The sequence below is a fragment of the Sarcophilus harrisii genome, chromosome 4 (assembly GCF_902635505.1).
Source record: "Sarcophilus harrisii chromosome 4, mSarHar1.11, whole genome shotgun sequence".
Taxonomy (NCBI): domain Eukaryota; kingdom Metazoa; phylum Chordata; class Mammalia; order Dasyuromorphia; family Dasyuridae; genus Sarcophilus; species Sarcophilus harrisii.
Genome location: NC_045429.1, coordinates 334,048,403 through 334,067,917, shown reverse-complemented (window position 1 = coordinate 334,067,917; position 19,515 = coordinate 334,048,403). Strand labels below are relative to the sequence as shown.

The 19,515-nt window shown below is 38.0% G+C and overlaps 1 protein-coding gene across 2 annotated transcripts in view; it reads left to right on the top strand.

The window, feature by feature from the left end:
• PLXDC1 (plexin domain containing 1) overlaps nucleotides 1-19,515 on the top strand; it is a 149,831-nt gene that overhangs the window by 93,199 nt on the left and 37,117 nt on the right. Inside the window, exons 13-14 of one of the 2 annotated variants that reach the window (XM_031966170.1) lie at nucleotides 2,490-2,650; nucleotides 4,146-8,786. In XM_031966170.1, the coding sequence (XP_031822030.1) occupies nucleotides 2,490-2,650; nucleotides 4,146-4,265 (281 nt within the window). In that variant the 3' untranslated portion in view covers nucleotides 4,266-8,786. Of the gene's footprint in view, nucleotides 1-2,489; nucleotides 2,651-4,145; nucleotides 8,787-19,515 lie in introns of those variants that run through there. The other variant, XM_031966169.1, reaches the window with a different exon arrangement.

Sequence of the window (19,515 nt, the reverse complement as noted above, 5' to 3'; positions counted from 1 at the left end):
GATTTCTCCATTCTGGTCATTTCTAATTTCTCTACTCTAAATTTCATTTTTAATTCTGCTTTCTTGACACTCTGTGTGATTGAATATGTATAGCTGCAGAATGAAAAGAAGGCAGCTTGAATAAGACAGGATGAGATTGCCTCATGGCAGCTCTAAGCAGATGGCTAATGGGTTTTCATCAGCACCAACATCCCAATCAATGAAGGATATAGATTTAGCTCTTTAGAGGAGGTAAGACTTCCCTCAGTTCCCAATCTGTGTTGGCAATAAACACAAAAAACTTGGTACCTACAAGGGTATTTGAAGGGTGAGTGTCCAGAACCCCAAGATGTCTCCTTCCTCTCCCTCCCAGCACCCATGTACCCACTAATAATTATCTGGAAAGTTAGCATCTTAATTCCCTAAATGGGAGTTGCACCTGAGTGGGACAGGACTCTGTTCCAGGCTGCTTGCCACCTCTTTAATGGAGTCTCTCAGTGCACACAGAGCCTGATTGACATCCAGCAGCCAACCGCCACAAATGAGGGACTGTTATCTGGGAATCCCAAAATTGAGAAGGGAGCCGTTAATGCAGCACCATTTAACCGGGTCTCCAGGAACATAAGGGAGAGCAAAGGCAATTAAGCAGGTCCTCTCCTCAGCCAGATACTCTGGTTAGAATATAATCATCAGAGGCTGTATCGCATCATGAAAATCACTGCAGACAATGTCTGATTTCTAGCCAAGTCAAGGGAAAATAGAAAGTTGGCTTAAAAATTCCCCTCAGTTGCTAATCAGAAACTAACTTCAGAGAGGTGGGGACTGTAGATTATGAGAAGCAGAGCAGAGCTGGGTTCTGGGATTTCCTTATTATTTGCATTATACCTGACAGTGGATAGAAGACATTGGGGAGGCAGCCATGAACTGGAGAAGAATATGAGATTTGCAGTCAGAAAGTCTGAGCCTGAATCTCACTGAATTTACTAAACTTTGTATGATGTCTTCCTTACACAGGAATTCCTAATTCTAGATCTGTATATAGATTTTAGGGAAAACCATGAACTTGAATGAGAAAAAAATTAAAATTTTTACTTTCACTAACTTATGATTTTTTTTATAATCCTAAGCATTTATTAAAATTAAAATTTGAATTAAAAACAATATTCTGAGAAAGAATCCATAGGTTTCACCAGACCATACAAGGGGTCCAGGACATACCAAAAAGTTAAAAAAAAAAAACAACCCTGTTCTAGAAAATAATATCTTTTCCCAAATGTGATATGACTCTGTGTTTCTGCCCTTAGGATTAGTTTATGAAAGCTCAAAGGGGTCATTCCAGAAGCTCTAATATTTTCAGTCCTTGCTTAGCTGTATAGTTGGTAATAGTACTATGGGCTAAGACTTTCTTTTGTTTAAAATGTAGAACATAAAAATCCAATTAAAAATACTTGAATAATTGAAGTTTAAAAGATATAAACTTATACTAGATCATATAAACTTATACCAGATTGCTTGCTATCTTGGGGAGGGAAGAAAAAAAACCTGGAAATCAAACTCATAAAAGCGAATGTTAAAAACTATCTTTACATGCAATTGGAAAAAAATATATATAATTACATGGAAGGGGGAGAACACCAACATATAAAAGTATGAAAAGAATATAAAACACAACTTCCCCCTCCACAACCAGGAATTGAAGGGAAAATCCTACAGTCAGTAGGAACACTGGAGAATACTTCTGACAGTTTTCTTCCCCACCCCTCATCTTTTAATAATTCAAATTACCAGGCTTGTGGAACACAAGATATAGCTGAGCCAAGAGACAGATGGGGGCATTGACTACAATAGCTGCCATGCCCACCCAAATTCCCACTTTAGCTGGGCTGGTGAGATTGAATTGTCCCTTCTTTTTTTTTTTACTGACCCTCCCTGTATGAGGTGGCCAGTCCTATCCCAGCCACTTACTCTTTCATAACTATTCCCTAACCACCTCCTCTTGGGTATGGCTTTCATTGTAGCTTCTCCCTCAACTCTACTCTTCCCAAAGAAGGAGAGAAGTAGAGAGGTAGAAAGGGAGGGAGGGAGAGAGGGGGAGGGAGGGAGGGAGGGAGAGAGAGAGAGAGAGAGAGAGAGAGACACAGAGAGAGAGAGAAATAGAGACAAAGAGTGAGACAGAGACACACAGAGACAGAGACAAAGACAAAGTCAGAGAGAGACAGAGAGAGAGAAACAGAGAGAGAGAGAGAGAGAGAGAGAGAGAGAGAGAGAGAGAAAAGAGAGAGAAAGGAGAGAGACAGAAAGAGAGACAGAGAAGGGAGGGAGGGAAGGAGAGAAGGAGAGGGAGGAAAGGAGAGAGACAGAAAGAGAGAGAGAGAGAAGGAGAGGGAGAGAGAAGAGAGAGAAGGGAGAGAGACAGAGACAGAGACAGAGAAAGAGAGAATTGTTAGAGTTGAGGGTATTGGTACGTATCCACCATTTTATAAGCCTTCTCTATTCTGCTTTCTTGGTAGATCTACAAGATAATCTTTCTCCTAAAAAGAAGGGTCCTCCAGTTCATGCAAGGACCATTGTGGGTATTGTACTGGCTGTCCTACTAGTTGCAGTCATCATCCTGGCTGGGATCTACATCAACACTCATCCCACTTCAAATGCTGCCTTATTCTTCATTGAGGTGAGTCTAGGATTTAACAGCAGGTTTTAAAAAAAGGTGAAAAAGCAGGTATCCATATTCTGTTTGGGGACCAGAGCAGATAATATCATTCACACCTGATTTCTAGGCCCCAAAACATCATATTGTTGTTAAAACAAAAATAAAAAACTCATTAAATTTGACATAGCACTGCATTGATTGTCAAACTAGATACCTAGACCCTTTATGCTCTCGGGATTTATCTTTTAAGAATAATCAGTGTGGTCAGCTCTTGCCATTTAGTAGGGTACTAAGAGGAGGAAGTAGAAAGTAGGAAATTGTTTTTCCCTTTAAGTATGCAGCTTATTTTGTGGCTCAAAAACAAGTTTTGCTCGATTTGGAAGCATCAGCTGGGTAAGCAGCCGTGGTATGATGGACTTGGAGCTAGGAAGACATGCTTCTTAGACTTAATACTTATGAGCTGTAGGAATTCTGGACAAATCACTTAATCTCTCAGCTTTAGTTTCTTCACCTGTAGAATGGGGCTTATAATAGCATCTACCTCCCAGGGTTATCTTCCTTATTCCAGGTCTACTGCTCTATCCACCATGCCATCTGGAACTAGTACTTAAGTCCTATTGAAACAATAGATGAATTAAAGAGTGATTTATGTAAGAGTCAAGTTGCATTAGAATTTGAACTCAGATCTTCTTGCCTTTAAGCTAACACTGATCTCCTATATCAGGTATAATAATACATCCATAATAATACTGGCGATTATACTGTTTTGTCATTCCAATAAACCTATGTATAATGTAAGATATTGCTCTGAAAAGTAATGTTCTATTCTTCATAACTTTGAACTACATAATGAATTTTTCTCTCTTTAGCTTTCTTTATCCAACCTAGACTTTCTTGTTGCTCAAAACAGCAAATGTGTAGACTTTAACCTCCAACAAACCCCTAAAAAGTAGTCAACTCTCTCCATTACTCAAAAACCTGGTTATTTCCCTCATGAACCTCTTTCTAGTTCTTATAAGTTGCCATTCTAATTTATTGAAGTAGCATGGCAAAATGGATAGAGCTCTGGGATCTGGATTCAGGAAGACCTAAGTTCAAATTCTGCCTCAGACACTTATATGTATGACTGGGGGCATAATAATATTTTTCTCATATACTTTTCAGAGTTTCTTAACCTAGTGTCTGTTAATTTTTTATTTTAATATTTAGATAACTATTTCAATTATATTTCCTTTGCAGTGGAAACCTATGTATTTTATTTTTATGCATTTAAAAATATTAGTCTGAAAAAGAATACATAAGTTTCATCACACTGCCCCAGGGAATAAGAACTCCTGTTGTAATAGGATAGTTCTCTTTGGTATTTCCAGACATTCCCAATTTTTGTCTCATTTCTATGAGTCAATCTTTGCTCTTCCCACTATGACTGGATTTCCATATTCCATACCCAGACTTTGAATTTGTGTGTGTGTGTGTGTGTGTGTGTGTGTGTGTGTGTGTGTGTTTGACTCTACAGCGGAGACCTCATCATTGGCCAGCCATGAAATTTCGCAACCGAACCAGCCATGGGACCTACACAGAAGTTGAGCCCTCAGGGCAAGAAAAAGAGGGATTCATGGAGGCCGAGCAGTGTTGAAAGCAGTGTTTCCTCCACTTCTTTTCTCCTCTTCCTACCAAAAACAAAGTTCCCAGACTCCAAACCATTGGTCTTGATTGCGGAGTCTTTTCCATTTGTTAAGCTCCATTCTCTTGAGGATGGGAAGAAAGACCAATGAAACCTCAAAGTCAAGGTCAATATTGCTCCTCTTTATTGAACTCCTCAATATATCCTGGGACATGAAGGCAGGGCCAGGAAGGATTTGGCAGATCCACTGCATGATAGTCGAGCCATAGAGGCTGAAAAGGAAAGGATGCACTCCAGTCAATCTTGTGGGAGAATAATAATGGCCTGCCCTCGTTTTCCCTTGGTATCAGTGATGTATAGCAGTTCCCCCATCTGAGCCTTGAAGTATGTCAGTCTGCATCCATTCCTCCAGCTTTTTCCTGCATAGGAATGGAAAAGGGTTGGGGACTCTGCAGAACCTCTTGCATTTGCCACAATATTACTAGGACTAACAGGTGCGGGGTTTCTACAGTCCATAGACTTGAGAGCCGGTCCTCACAGCTATGGATCCAGCACCTAATGAGTTTCTTTGGATCAGCCTGCCAGAAACCAGCACGCTCTCCTTCTGCTAAATCCAATCATTGCTGCACTTCGATGCTCTTACCAGAACCCTGGAAATAGAGTACAATGTCAAACGAGAGCAAAATGATGAGGGAGGGCAAGACTTCTCTTAGAATTCCCATCTTGCCTGCCTGATTACCCCTTTCCAGAAAATTAGTTTGGAAAAGTTGGAAAGAGAAACATCTCAGGCCATGACCTGTTTGTTTTTACAACGCAACCCTTCCCACCTGCCCACTCTCTCCCCTGAAAAATCTACTTTTTGAGAGTGTGATGTGGCAGATGGAGAACAATTAAGTTTAATGCCATCTCAATTGCTTCCTAGTTTTGTGAACCTGAGGGAAATCATTTCAACTTTTTGGGCCTCAAATGAGGCCCAAATTATAAAATGAGGACTGGATTTAATGACCTCTGTGGTCCCTCTGTGGCTACGATCCTCTGATCTTATCCAACTCAGTAAGCATTTTATTAACTTCTCATTGGGGCAGGAGAATGGAGATATAAAAGCCAAGTAAAAAACAGGTAAGCTCTGAGGGAACTTACCTTTTACTTGAGCAGGATAAAACAAATAAGTATATACAGTTATCTCTTCTACATCACCCATCAAGATTTCCATATATCTTTGCTCAGCATTAGAAATTAAATGGGAATTTGGGGGGAGTTGTGTGGAAGCTGCAGACACCGGGAAGGCCAGCAGATGACACCAAAAAAGTTCAGGAACGCAGAAACGCATAAAATATATGTATAGTATTATATAATATCAACATATTTTACCCTTTAATACCATCATAAGTCATATTTCTTTTCTGGCATAGAAGACCAAAAAATTTTATGCAGATTTTCCAGACTAACCCTATGATGTGGAAGGGATAACTGTACATGACAATTTGAGAAGGAAGAAGGCAGTAATGAAGAGGATGATTAAGAGAGGTTTTCTGCAGAAGATGGAGCATGAGCTTAAGTTTGAAGTTTAGGGATGCTAAGAGATAGAACCCAAGGGCATATTTTCCTGTTAGGGGCTATTTATGCTGATGCAAATTTTATCCACTGACTTGCTTGGTTGCTGTTGCCAGGGATTCTGTCCAAAAGCAGGGTCTAACTGATGTTTTCTTTCTCCTTGGTTGGATTCATGGAGCCATTAAAGATAAATATGGTGGCTAGATGTCCAGCCCCACCCCTACCTTCCTCCTTTTGCTTGCTTATTGAAATAAACTCACCAGGGAATCTCTGCTGAATTCTTTTCAGATACTAAGATACTGACGTGGCTAGGGCCAAGGAGGCAGAATAAGCTATGTTGAGATAATAGGGCACCATAGCTTGGTCTTTATCTCAGCAGGGGCAATTAGAGGCTCAATTGCTGACTCACTTAGGAAGACTTTTCCCTCCTTTTCTATGAATGTCTTACTAATGCTTTTTACTTCCAGTAATTGCCTATTTTTCCAAACCTGACCCTAATATCCCCTTTGTAAGGAAACCCTTTAAGCAAAACAAACCAACACATTGGTCATGACTGGCAACTTACGTATACCTCATTCTACATCTACATTCCTCCACCTCTTTGCTAAGAGAAAAGGATAATGTCTCACCATGAATCCTCTGCAGTCATGATTTGTCATTCTTTCAATTAGATATAATATTGTTTTCTTTTTACCTTATTGCAGTCGTTATATTCTTGTTTCTGCTTAGTTTAATGTGCATCAGTTCATATGAGTCTTTCCAAGTTTTTTTTAAGGAACTTTTCTAAAATTAACTTGATCTAAAAAACTGATATAACTTTCCTGAGATCAGTGCATTTTGACAGAAGATGTTGGGACAGTAATTCAGGCCCCAATTCAATCTGAAAGATAGTCTTAATTGAGGTGGTAATTCTCTCCTTGGAGTGTTCAAAATTATACTCACTATTCACCCATATTCAAAGACAAGAAAAAGTTGTCCAATTAATATCAGTCTTCAACGTCCTTATGCTTTGTTTTCTCATGGTATCATAAAGGAAACAGTAAGAGCACCCTCATTCAGCTATGAATATGTGATCTTAACAATATGGCTACTTCCTCTAACGATAAAGATCCACTCCCATTCATATTTACTTATTGTTTGGACTCTTCCTAGAACTTTCCTATAAGTTTATCATTGGTAATATACCCAATGCATCCAGTCTTCCTTATTTTCTGTTGAAGTTGTGAGAACATCATGGGGTTCTGTAGTCTATCCTCAGGATATGTCTCCCCCCTAACACATAACTGGTTATCTTTTTCAATTATATATTTTTTCAGGGACATTATTTTTACAATTTCTTCTTATACCTGATTTGTGATGTACTACAACTAACATCCACCATGACCCTCTCTGTTGCCTCTTGGGTAATCTTCAAATCTAGTTTTGAGACTGTGGTGTTCCTTGATCAGCAGCCATAGAATATTATTGGAAGAAATAGGTTTTTAAATAAGATAGATAACTTTTTTCAGGGTCAGCCTTAGAGACATTAAAAGAATTTTTCAATTTAACAAAAAAAAGAGAATTTTGCAATTTTCAGAAGGCAACCTTGCCCAGTCTCCCACTTTTCATTTCTGATCCTAGTTCATTATCCATTTGCAGAATCTTCTAAGATGTATGGGAGATGGGGACAAACCCAAACAACCATCCAAAACAAAAACCTTATTGATATTTTTTTCTAGCCACTACATGATTTATTCTCAGTAAGGAAGCAATTAACAATTAAAAGAGGAAATGTGGCAGACTTTTGGTACTAGTGCTTAATAAACAGACCAGTAGAAAGGGCAGAACTAGCTTACAAAAAAAAAAAAATCAAGGAAAAAAGGCAACAAAGAAAGTTGGATGATTTTCAAGCTTCTAAAGAAGATAAAAAAAAAAAAAAGTAATGTCATTATTCATGAAAGGAACCACTGAAGCATTTCAAGTGATCTAGTAGGAGGGCAGGATTCCCCAAACTATTAAGTGATTTTCCCCCCTAATGTCATACTAGCAAGGCATCTGTGGCTGCCCTGGAAGGTATGGAGACAGAAAAGTGACTTGTGATTTCTGCTGGAATCCTTGTATGATCCTTTTGGTCCATACATCCTCCAGTAAACCTTTCCCCAATGTGAGTCCTCCCACTCTGGATTCTGTAAAGGTAAGAGCCTCAAGCTTTGGATTAATGAGTTGGGAGAGGCACTCGGCCAAATATACGGCTCCACAGTGGAATCAGGTGTTTGACACCATCCACTACAGGTTATGCAAAGCATCTGCCATGCATATGGTCAGAGAAAGCTGAGGTGTCAGGCAGCACGCCAGTCCCATCCATCTGCATTCATTAAAGAGAGGACAGAGGACATATTCATTCATGAAACCTATCGCTGGGTGCCCAGCACAAAGGACTGGGTGACCTGCCCCTTCTCCAAACTCTATCTTTAACAGGACCATTTTCCAAACCACCTCTTCTCAGAGTTTGGCTTGGAGTGAGCCAGATGAACCAGGTACAGGGAGTGATTCAAGGGGAGAATCCCTGGCAATGTAGAAATTTGGGTTTTTAATCCTTAATCTCAGAATTCTGATCCTTGACGATCAGAAATGGCCAAAAATGCAAGTCACTCTGAGGAAAGCAACCTGCAGCAGCTAGCTACTTGCACTACAAAGGGAAGGGCTCTCTCTGGCTCCAGTGAGAGGATTTCTTTCAAATTCTGCCTTTGATATGATCCGTGCAACCTTAAATCACTACTCTTTCCTAGCCCTTGGTCTCCTTATCTGTAAAATGGGGGGAGGAGGAAACTCTAAAGTCTCTTCTAATAGCATAATTTTATGAACTAACAACACCTTATTGAAGACATTGTAATTCTGCTTTTTTGGATGGTAACCAAAAGGTTCCCAGCTTTTTTCTTTGTGGCTTTGTTCTATGTTTAAGCTTTCTCAGCGTGATTTTCATAAGACACAATCCCCCAAGTGTGTGAAACAAAGGAAATAAGATCATAGATTTAGAGCTAGAAGGAATGTCAGAGATCATCTAGTCCAATACTTTCATTTTATAGATATGGAAAGAGAGATTCCAAAAAGGCAGGCAGGCAGGCAGACAAGCATTTATTAAACATTAGCTATCAAAGAGCCAAGTAATGGAGATATAAATACATGCTAAAAAAAGAAAAAAAGAAAAATACAGCTCAAGAAAACACAGATAGTAAGTAGCAGACAGAGCCTGGGTCCTCTGGTACCAAATCAAGTGTTCAATATGCACCATATCATAAATTGCCATAAATAGACAGGATTTAAGGGAATAGCTGGATTTGGTTGAGAGTGGTCAGAGAAGGGCAGGGGCTTTTTTCTCAGAGGTCAAATGAATTTATTTCCCTCTTTATAAAGAATATTGGTTGAGTTACTTTCCCAAGGGGTCCAATAGGTATTCTCATGCTGGCCCCAGACTACAGGGTATTAAGTCAGTCACAGGAAATAAAGCTCCAAGAATGAGAATTTTTTCTGTTACACAATAACCTGCTGCCCATAAGACCAAGAAATCCCAGGGAAACCTCTAATAGGAACTTATCTTCAGAAAGGCCCTCCATACTCAGAAACCCTTAAGAAATGAAGGTCAGTGCAGAGATAAAATCAGGTTATAAGCATATTAGTCTCCTCTTAAAGGAAAAGGAGTAATTCATTCCCAAAGATTGATATCCCATTATGAATTGTGAGCTGAGAACTAAAGTTTCATAAACAAAATGAATTTAGAAAGAAGCTTATTAATTCATCCTTTATAGAGGAGAGTCAAAATAGGTGATTTGCTCCCTCTCCCCCAACAACTTCTAAAAGTTGCACATTATGTAGGATTCAAAGAAAGAAGCAAAGAAACAGTAGTTGGTTGGCTAACACACAGTAAGTTTTCCAAATAAGGCTCTATAGATTAATCAAATGTCTTATGAGTTAATTAAAATGTACCTCTCAGGAAACTAGAAATTAACTGGAACTATCAAACATCAATCTTTGGGTCCCCTGGAATTTTCTAGGATTGGTACAGTCATGGTTCAAAGTATTAAACTAGTCTGATTTTTAAGCAATACATATCTGGTTTCTTATCATCCAAGGTTAGATTCAAATGATAAATTTGATAATATTTCCTACAATTCAATATTTAATAATTTTACCTAAAAAAATCAGTTTATCTGCGGGATACATCCAAAAATAACCTGGACTTCTGAGGTCAAATCATGGGCTTGAGTAAATGAGTGACTGACTGTAGCATTTCTACTATAATTAAGCACTTCCTCAGCTTTCCATTAAGGGCAGCTGTGATTTCAGTTTTGATATCTTCAAAGCCTGATCTAAAGATTAAGCATCTTTTTCCAGGGGCATTTGGAGACACCTTTGTAAATTGGCTTATTTTTTTGTTTGTTTTGGGATTTGTTTTTTAAGTCCTGTTTAAAGGGACTCTGTAATATACATGTATATACTGTATAGTTCCAAGCATTGGACTGGCCAAGGCTGTTAGCTGTGCTCAGATCCCTGTATTGCCTGCTTCTTTAAACCAAGATAATGGAGAAATCTCTAGCCATCAGTCTTCGTAAGAACTGGGCCTCCTCCACTTGGCCATTGATTCAATTATTATTGGTGGGGAAAAGAACTTGAACTTCCAGAACTGGAAGGATCTGAGATTGGAAGATCTGTTGTCATGAAGTGTCCTGGTTCACCATGAATGGAATCTAGTGTTAACACTAAAAGAAATCATTGCCCTTGGACAGCCTTCTTTTCCAAATAAAAATGTAAATGATTATGGATGTCCTTCTGCTATTCTGTGAACTCTGAGTCATTTCTAATCTCCTGTATCCTTTCATTATCAAGTATTGAGCTTTGGGAAAAATTTAAGTCAACTTCTGGCTATTGATTACATATGGTTTATGCTAAACCCCCCGGACAGCAGCCTGGAAATGTACTGCAGCAATTTATGGAGGGGGAAGGAGGGAGATGACTTATTGTTTCCTAGAAGTAATTTATGAATCCTGCACTATTATTAAGAGATAAAATAAATCTGATTAAGTCCATGCTATTACTTTTTTTTTTTTTAACTTTCTGCTACCTTCACTCTAAGAACTCCCCTCACAGAAAAGGGGAGCTACTATTCTGGACTTAACATTTACCAGGTAAAATCCTTAGAGAGTCTGATTCCAAAAAGAGAAGTCAATCTTTCACTATGACTCTGGCTCATTATGCCCCAAGTCCAGAATTTTAGGGACAATCTCTTACAACAAAGTTAGATATGGCTTATATCTAGAGTCTCCCCCAAAATAAGTTAACAGAATAGCTTGTAGAAAGGTACTGTACAAAGTGGTACATATCAGCAAAAGGACAGCTATTTTTTTCTCCACAAAAGACTTGGTAAAGAAAGGTCTCATAGGTGGGTATTAACATTAAAAACAGGAAATAATAATCCATTATTTCTATTATATTCTCTCCTAAGGTAGAACTATTAAACTAATATTGTATATTCATTATGGATCTAGACTGTCTGAGCAACTCACAAAAGTAGTCTGTCTCATTGAACCAGCTAGTCTAGAAGCATCTAGCTAATTCGATGTGTATTTTCAGCTACAGCATCATCCAGATGGTGGATATCTCTTCTGAAAAAAGTATTCTTGCAGTAAATACCTTCTGTTAGGCAGCCAGCTCCCAACATCTTAAACTTCCAAGGTTAGTTTGGGAACCTGGGAGAGTGAGTCTAGAAATATCTGGTTCTGAGAATTAGTATTCACTGACCTAGGAAAGAAAATCAAAATAGAAAACCCAAGTTCTGTTTCTGGATGGCCTAGCTAAGTTCATATTCTTTCCACCGTGTGCATGCAATCATTGTTCCTTGGAGTAGGGGGAAGGCAGAAAAACCTTCTCCTTGACTTCTGGAAAACCAAAGGAGGGCTAGTGTTAACCATATCTTAATAAAAAAACTGCATTAAAAGAGACCAGAACCCATCTCTCTTCAATTTTTTATAACCTTAAAAATGAACAACTCTTCCAGGATCAGTCACCGGTCATCTTTGACACAATTCCCCTTCCCATCCCTATCATGGGAACCAAAGGACCATCCAGAAGTTGCTTCCATGACCATCACAAGAGACTTGAGAATATTACTTGGAACCTGAACTCATGATGAGATTCTGAGAAGTACTCCAGACCAACCATTTCCATTATATTTATATTTTATAACAATTCAGTTCAGTTCAATAAGCACTGGTTAAGCAAGTATTGTGTGCCAGTCATTGGGTATACAAAGAGAAACAATATCCTTCCTATCTTCAGGGAACTTACAATCTTTGGGAGAAAAGTGCCCACAAATAAGAAAATATAAAATAAATACAATAAAATCTTGTAGGGTGGGACTTTACTACAAATGGAAGAATCAGGAAAAGTTAAAAGACCTTAACTTGAGCCCTGAGGAGGTTCATTGGAAGCAAATACAGAGAAGGAAGATAGAAATGCTGGGTACTAGGAATAGTAAGTAAGCCAATTTGGCTGGAACATAAAATCCCTAGAGTATGTGAAAAAGAATATTGTATAATCAGTCTGGAAAGATAGACTGGCACAACTAAACAGTATTTGGGTTAATCTGCTTCTTTGTTCAAGAAAATCTAGTTAAACAAACCCAAAGTAAGAGAAAAGTTTGCACTCTCCCGAGTCAAAATTATCTATTGCCAAATATCAGCCTTGGAACCAGTTGTAAAATGGATATACTGCCTGCCACATAAAGAAATGAGAATTTATTGAAGAATTAAGTATCTTTCTTAGATATCACAGGAGAGACATATAACTACAATTAATAATACTAAATACCAAATTGGCTTGGAATTACCACCAAGAGGCATCTAGGCTCCAATGACCTTAGACTCTAGCTTTTGGTTAATTATACTCTAAGCTCATTACATAGCTCCACCAGAGGTGTAACAAGAATTTTTCCCGTTGCACAAAAACATTTGTAGGAGGGAACAGCAATAACTGGGCAGAGGACAGTTTGATGAAGCAGGAGGTCAGTAGAGATGACAAAACAATTGACACTCCACCTATAAGTGTGAGATTGACCTTGTGCCCGTGAGGGGAATGAAGGAGAAAGAGGTCCCTGGGAGAGGAACACCTTAGCAATAGGACCCTATGCAGAACCCCCCGTATCCTGGTTGTTTGATGTAGGCTGGTTAAGGGCCACAGGAATGAGAATGGCAGCCTCTGGAGGAAACATGTCCCATCCCAAATGCAAGTGCCCTAAGAAACAGGTAAAGTCATCACATACTGTTTACAGTTCTGATGTCCATCTCAAGGACAAGAAACTTGACCAACAATCATGTCTTTATCATCTCATTTCACTGCACCAGCCACCACAGAAAAACTCAAAAAATGTTTCCGTAAAACCTCACACACAAAAAGAAATTATGTCAGTATGTTATTAATCTTGGATGAAAGACAATGAATTCATTTACAATGTGGTCAGAGTGGAGAAAGCAACACAATTTAAATGATAGGATCCTAGATAAAGAGTTGAATTTGACCTAGTAGAATTCCTCAAAATTATATGTGTGACAATTTTACCAATATTCATAACACATTTTTATATTTTGTATAGAGAAATAGTAGATTTATGTCTTATTTCAGGACAAAATTAAATGTTGTAGATGGACAAAAACACAGAGAAATGAGCCATTGAACTTCCTTCTTAGAATCCTAATATCTTGAAGATGAACTCATTCTCCTAGAGTCTTTATATTCATAAATTCCTATTACTTCAAGAAGCTGCATGATGTAATGAAAAAAGAGTTAGCTTTAAAGTCAGGTAAACCTGGATTCAAGTCCTGTCTCAGACTCAGACTGTGTGAGCTTGGACAAGTGACTTGACCTCTCAGGGCCCTAGATGACTCTCTAAGGCTATAGCAGAAAAGAGATCGATCATCTTGCACCGATAGCAAAGGTTCCCTAACTTAATGAAATCCCAGGTCTAGTCCATAACTGCATCAGCTTTGTTTAGTTTCATTTGCTTGCAAGATCCATCTGTGAAGGATCTCTCTAGAAAGAGAGAAAGAAAGAGAGGGAGAGAGATGGAGAGAGAGACATAGAGAGAGAAAAGAGAAAGACAGAGACAGAGACACAGAAAGGGAGAAAGAGAGATGGAGAGAGAGAGGGAGGAAATAGAGAGAAAGAAGAGGAGGGAGAGAGAGACATAGAGAAAAGAGAAAAACAGAGACAGAGACACAGAAAGGGAGAAAGAGAGATGGAGAGAGAGAGGGAGGAAATAGAGAGAAAGAAGAGGAGGGAGAGAGATGGAGAGAGAGACAGAGAGAGGGAAAAGAGAAAGACAGAGACAGAGACACAGAAAGGGAGAGAGATGGGGAGAGAGGGGGAGGAAATAGAGAGAAAGAAGAGGAGGGAGAGAGATGGAGAGAGACACAGAGAAAAGAGAAAGAGACAGAGGCACAGAAAGGGAGAAAGAGAGAGAGAGATGGGAGAGGGAGAAAATAGAAAGAAAGAAGAGGAGGGAGAGAGATGGAGAGAGACACAGAGAGAAAAGAGAAAAACAGAGATAGAGACTGAGAGGCAGAAAGGGAGAAAGAGAGAGAGATGAGGGGAGAGAGGGAGGAAATAGAGAGAAAGAAGAGGAGGGAGAGAAAGGAGAGACACACAGAGAAAAGAGAGACAGAGACAGAGATACAGAAAGGCAGAGAGTAAGAGAAATGGACAGAGACAGAGATTTTGACTAGTAAGAGACCATTCTCTGCCTTATTTCTTACCTAACCTTAAGCACTGATTGGACATTATGTCAGTCAAATTGAGATTTGTTAAAGACCTTACTTAAAAAGACCAAGATCTCCCATTTCAAACCAGGCCAGCTCTAGATGTCCTGATCTATATCTGGCCACTGGACTCGGATAGCTCTGAAGGGGACAGTGATGCAGGGGAGCTTGCTCAGCCCTCCCTCACTTAAATCCAACTCACTCGCACCTCATAGCATCACCTCCCTGATGTCATGGTCCACTCGAGAACAAAGGATCTTAAAGGCCATTTTGTCCTCATTTTGTAGTGAAACTGATGCGATAGGACCTTAACAAAACTAATACTCAGAGAGTTTATGACTTGCCTAATGTTCACAATCTAATAAACTTCAGAGGAAACTTATTAGACTGTTTGAATCCAGTTTGTCTCCAGAGTCTTGTACCCAGTTTTAAAAATTTAATTAACCAGAGAAACTTTGCTTCCCCCTAAACTTTTGTTCTTGTTTCTTCTATATGCCACATTCTCCAGTCACCTACTTCCCACTGATGCTCACTACCTTCAGAGCTAGAAGGGATCTTGGATATCATTTTATAACTTTTAGCATAGTTGCATAAAGGAGGAACTTGAGCTCAGAGAATCAAAGCAATTTATCCAAAATTTCACAACAAATCATAGCCAAGATAAGATTAGCACTTGTGGGATTTCTCCCTCCTACCAGTCCAAAGCTTTCCCTCTGTCCCCATCTCTTCCCCTCATCACTCTGTAGCCTCTTAACTAATCCAGCAAAGGTTTTTTTCTTTCTAAATCATGGACTATTTCAATAGTGTGCTAGTGAATAATTTAAAACTTTAGGGGAAAATATATGTAGGAGATACTTTAAATTTAATCTGTATAATTTGCATTTTCTCTGTCATATCCTTAAGTCTAGACAATCAACAAAACAATAAATCAAGCTCTAATTTGTATTGTGCTGCCAATCTCTCATTTCCAAAGTGCAAATACTCACTCTGAAAATTCAATAACAGATTCAACAAGAGCAAGTTTCAACCGGCATACCCCTGGCCAATTGCTTTCACCATCAGGAGAAACACTATTAGGCTTTTCTTGGCTTAAAATAATTATTCTTCCAATAATAAATTTTTTTTAACTTTCAAAGATCTTATATTCCATCAGGGAAGACCATATCTACATGTATAAGTATTTAATGAATAAATAAATATGAGTAACCTGAGGCAGGAAGAGAAATGATCCTTTCTATCACTACATGGGGTGCAGTGGATGGAAAACTGAACTGAGAGTCAGGAAGACCTGAATTTGCATCTGTCCTTAGATAATTCTTAACTATGTGACCTTATGCAGGCCACTGAACCTCTGTCTCAATTTCTTCAACTATAAAAAAGATTATAATAGCACCTATCTCTCAGGATTGTTGTGAGAATCAAATGAGTTAATATTTGTAAAGTGTTTAGCACAGTGCCTTGCCCATAGTAGATACTATAAATGCTTGTTCTCTACCCCCCTTCCCTACTGATTAATTTACCTGATTCATTCTCAAATTCTAAGGTAATCAAGGAGTATGTTCTGAGATCTCAACATTAACTGCTAAAATTACATCTTTTCCATTAATTAAACAGCTCTAAACCCTCACCCTAGTTTATTATTTTAGTAAACTGGAAAAACATATTACTCAACTTTGTTTATTAACCCCCCTAATCTCCAAGATTTAAATAAATACTAAAGTTACTATCTACACTGTTTATTAAAAGTGTGACAAACAATAAAACAAAGACAAATAATTATTTACAATACATCCACTGCGAGAAAGATCGTACCACAAGTTACTCTTAAAAATTGCAGCTACTTTCATGTCAATTCTGGAAACACAGCACTACAATTCTGTTATCTCAGGATACCAATTGTCAAGAATCCTCTTCATGTTTCTTAATAAGATGAGGTTCGATTTAATTCTTTCAAGAAATAATTTCTTAGTCCTTTGTCTCTATCCTCTCTTCAGTCATCACCAGCAGAGATGTGTTGGTAAATGTTGAACAATCAGTTCTCTGGGAGAAAATGTATGCACTACACACTTTTAAGTTTAATCTTCATTCTTAACCTTTCCTCCATTATTTTCTTAAATCTGGATAATCAACAGAACAATAAATCAAGCACTGATGTGTAGCATTTGCCAATTTCCAAAATGTAAATGCTCACATGGAAAACTTAATAATCAGCTCTCATGAACCAGCTTGAACTGGCTCCAGAACATCCCTGAACAATCTCTCCAGAATGGCAATTAAACTCCTAATCTCCATCAGGAATGACAGTTAGACCATCTCTCCACTATTTCATTTCCTTTAAACAACTCAGTAATGGTCTTTAGAGTCTGTGGGAAAAACGATTGAAGTTGGTGCTCTAGTTTGCTTGTTATGTTTGTTTTTTGAGGTAATTGGGATTAAATGACTTGCCCACAGCCACACAGTTAGATTTGAATTTAGGTTCTTCTGACTTTAGGACCATTACTCTATCCACTCTACCATCTAACTGCCCTTGATTTATTTACAATAAATATAAAGCAGTTAAATACAAATGAGAGATGGCACTAGCAATTGAGGGAAGGCGAATAAGGAAAGGATTCATGTAAATCTTTCCGATTTATTAAACAATTAGTTCTAAGCACTCACCCCACTTTATTAATTTAATAAATTAGAGAAACAGTTTTTCCTAACATTTGCTCATCTCTGTTTGTAACAAACTTTAGTGCACAGTACTATTGTTGAGGAGAATAGATCTATGTTTATGGAAAATCTGGTAACTGCAGAGGATGTTCCAGAGTAAAGAGAGATTTGAGACAGAGAGACCAATCAAGAGGCCATTGAAAGAACCAAGACAAGAGGTAATGAGGGCCTGTATTAAGGTGGTGACTTTGTATAGAGAAAGGCCCAGATGAAAGGGATGGTATGGAAATTAGCAATTGATTAAATGTGTAAGGTAAGGAAGAGTGAGGAATTAATGCTAATGCTGTTATGAACCTGGAAGAGTGGCAGAATGATGGTGCCTTCAATAGAAATGTGAAAATGAGGTGAGTTTGAGAGGAAAGAGAATTTTGCTTTATATATATTGAATTTTAAATGCCAATAGGCAGTTGATAGTGTGGTATTGGAGCTCAAGAGAGTAACTGAAGCTGGATATAGAAATCACTGATCCATTTGCATAAAGATGATCATTAAACCCATGGGAATTAATAAAGTCATCAAGAAAGATAGTGTAGAAAGATAAGAGGGCCCATGATGGAGCCTTAAGGAATAATAAGTCAAGGACCATGATATGGAGGATGAACCCAGCAAAGGAGTAATTAGGTAGAGGAGACTTTAGTATGACAAAAACCTAATATGAACATTCAGAACTATTTGCAATAAAATTAAACTTAAACAACTAACAGGTTCCTCATGGTCAAAGCCAAGATAGCAGACCCAAGACTCTCCTGAACTCTCACAAATTTCCATCCAAAAAATAAGAGGAAAAAATGGAAAAAGAAATGAGTGATGCAAAAAAATAATGAAAAGAGTCAACAACTTGGTAAAGTTGGTACAAAACAACACTAAATAATTTATACCTTAAAAGGCAGAATTGTTAAATGGGGAAGAAGAAGAAAGATATACAAAAGTTCACTAAAGAAACCAGTTCTTAAATTGGACAAGTGGCCACTAATGATTATAAGATATCAATGAACAATAAAACAAAATCAAAAAAATGAAAAAAATAAAAGAAAATGTGAGCTATTTCATTGGGGGAAAAACTGACCTGGAAAATAGATTCAGGAGAGAAAATTTAAGAATATTTGGAATACCTGAAAGTTATGATGAGAAAAGAGTCTAGACATTTCTATATTAAGGAAAACTGCCCTGATATCCTAGAACCAGAAGGCAAAATAGACATTAAAAGAATCCACTCATCATCTCCTGAAAAAGGCCTCCAAATAAAAACTCCCGGAAATAATAGAGACAAATTCCAAACTTCCTGGGTCAAGGAGAAATCTTGCAAGCTGCCAGAAGGAAACAATTCAAATATTATAAAACCACAGATTTAGTAGTTTCTATATTAAAGAAGCAGAGAGTTTGGAATTTGATATTCTGGAAGGCAAAGGAGCTAGAAATACAACCATGAATCACTACTCAGAATAAGTGAGTATAATGTTACAGGAGTGAAATGGATATTTAATGAAAGAGAGTTTTCAAACACTCCTGATGAAAAGATGAAAGCTGAATGGAAAATTTGACTTTCAAAAACAAGACTAAAGAAAAGCATAAAAGGGCAATCAGGAAAGAGAAATCACAAAAGAATTCAATAAGGTTAAACTATACATATTTCTGCATGGGAAGATGATACTTATAACTCCTAAGAACTTTCTCATTATTAAGGCAGTTAGAAGGAGTATACATAGACAGAAGTTATAAGTATGAGTTGATTATGAGGGGACAATATCCCAAAAAAATCCAAAATTAAGGGGTAATAAAAAAGGGGGAGAGAGGTAGAATATTATAAATTATCTATTTAAAAGAGGCATTAATGAGCTTTTACAATACAGGGAGGAAAAGAGGTGGATGGACACACTTGAACCTTACTCATAACTGGCTTTAAAAGGGAATAATATGCACACTTGGTTGAGTATTAAAATCTAGTTTATACTACAAGGAAGTAGAATGGGAGAGGGATAAGAGAATGGGGGCTGATAGAACAGAGGACAGATGGGGGAGGCAGTGGTCAGAAGCAAACACTTATGAGGAGGGACAAGGTAAAAGAAGAAAGTATATGGGGAATAGAGGTGGACAAAACAGAATAGATGGAAATACAGTTAGAAATCATAACTGTGAGTGTGAAAGGGATAAACTTACCCATAGCACAACAGATATCAGAGTAAATTAAAAACCATATCCCTACAATA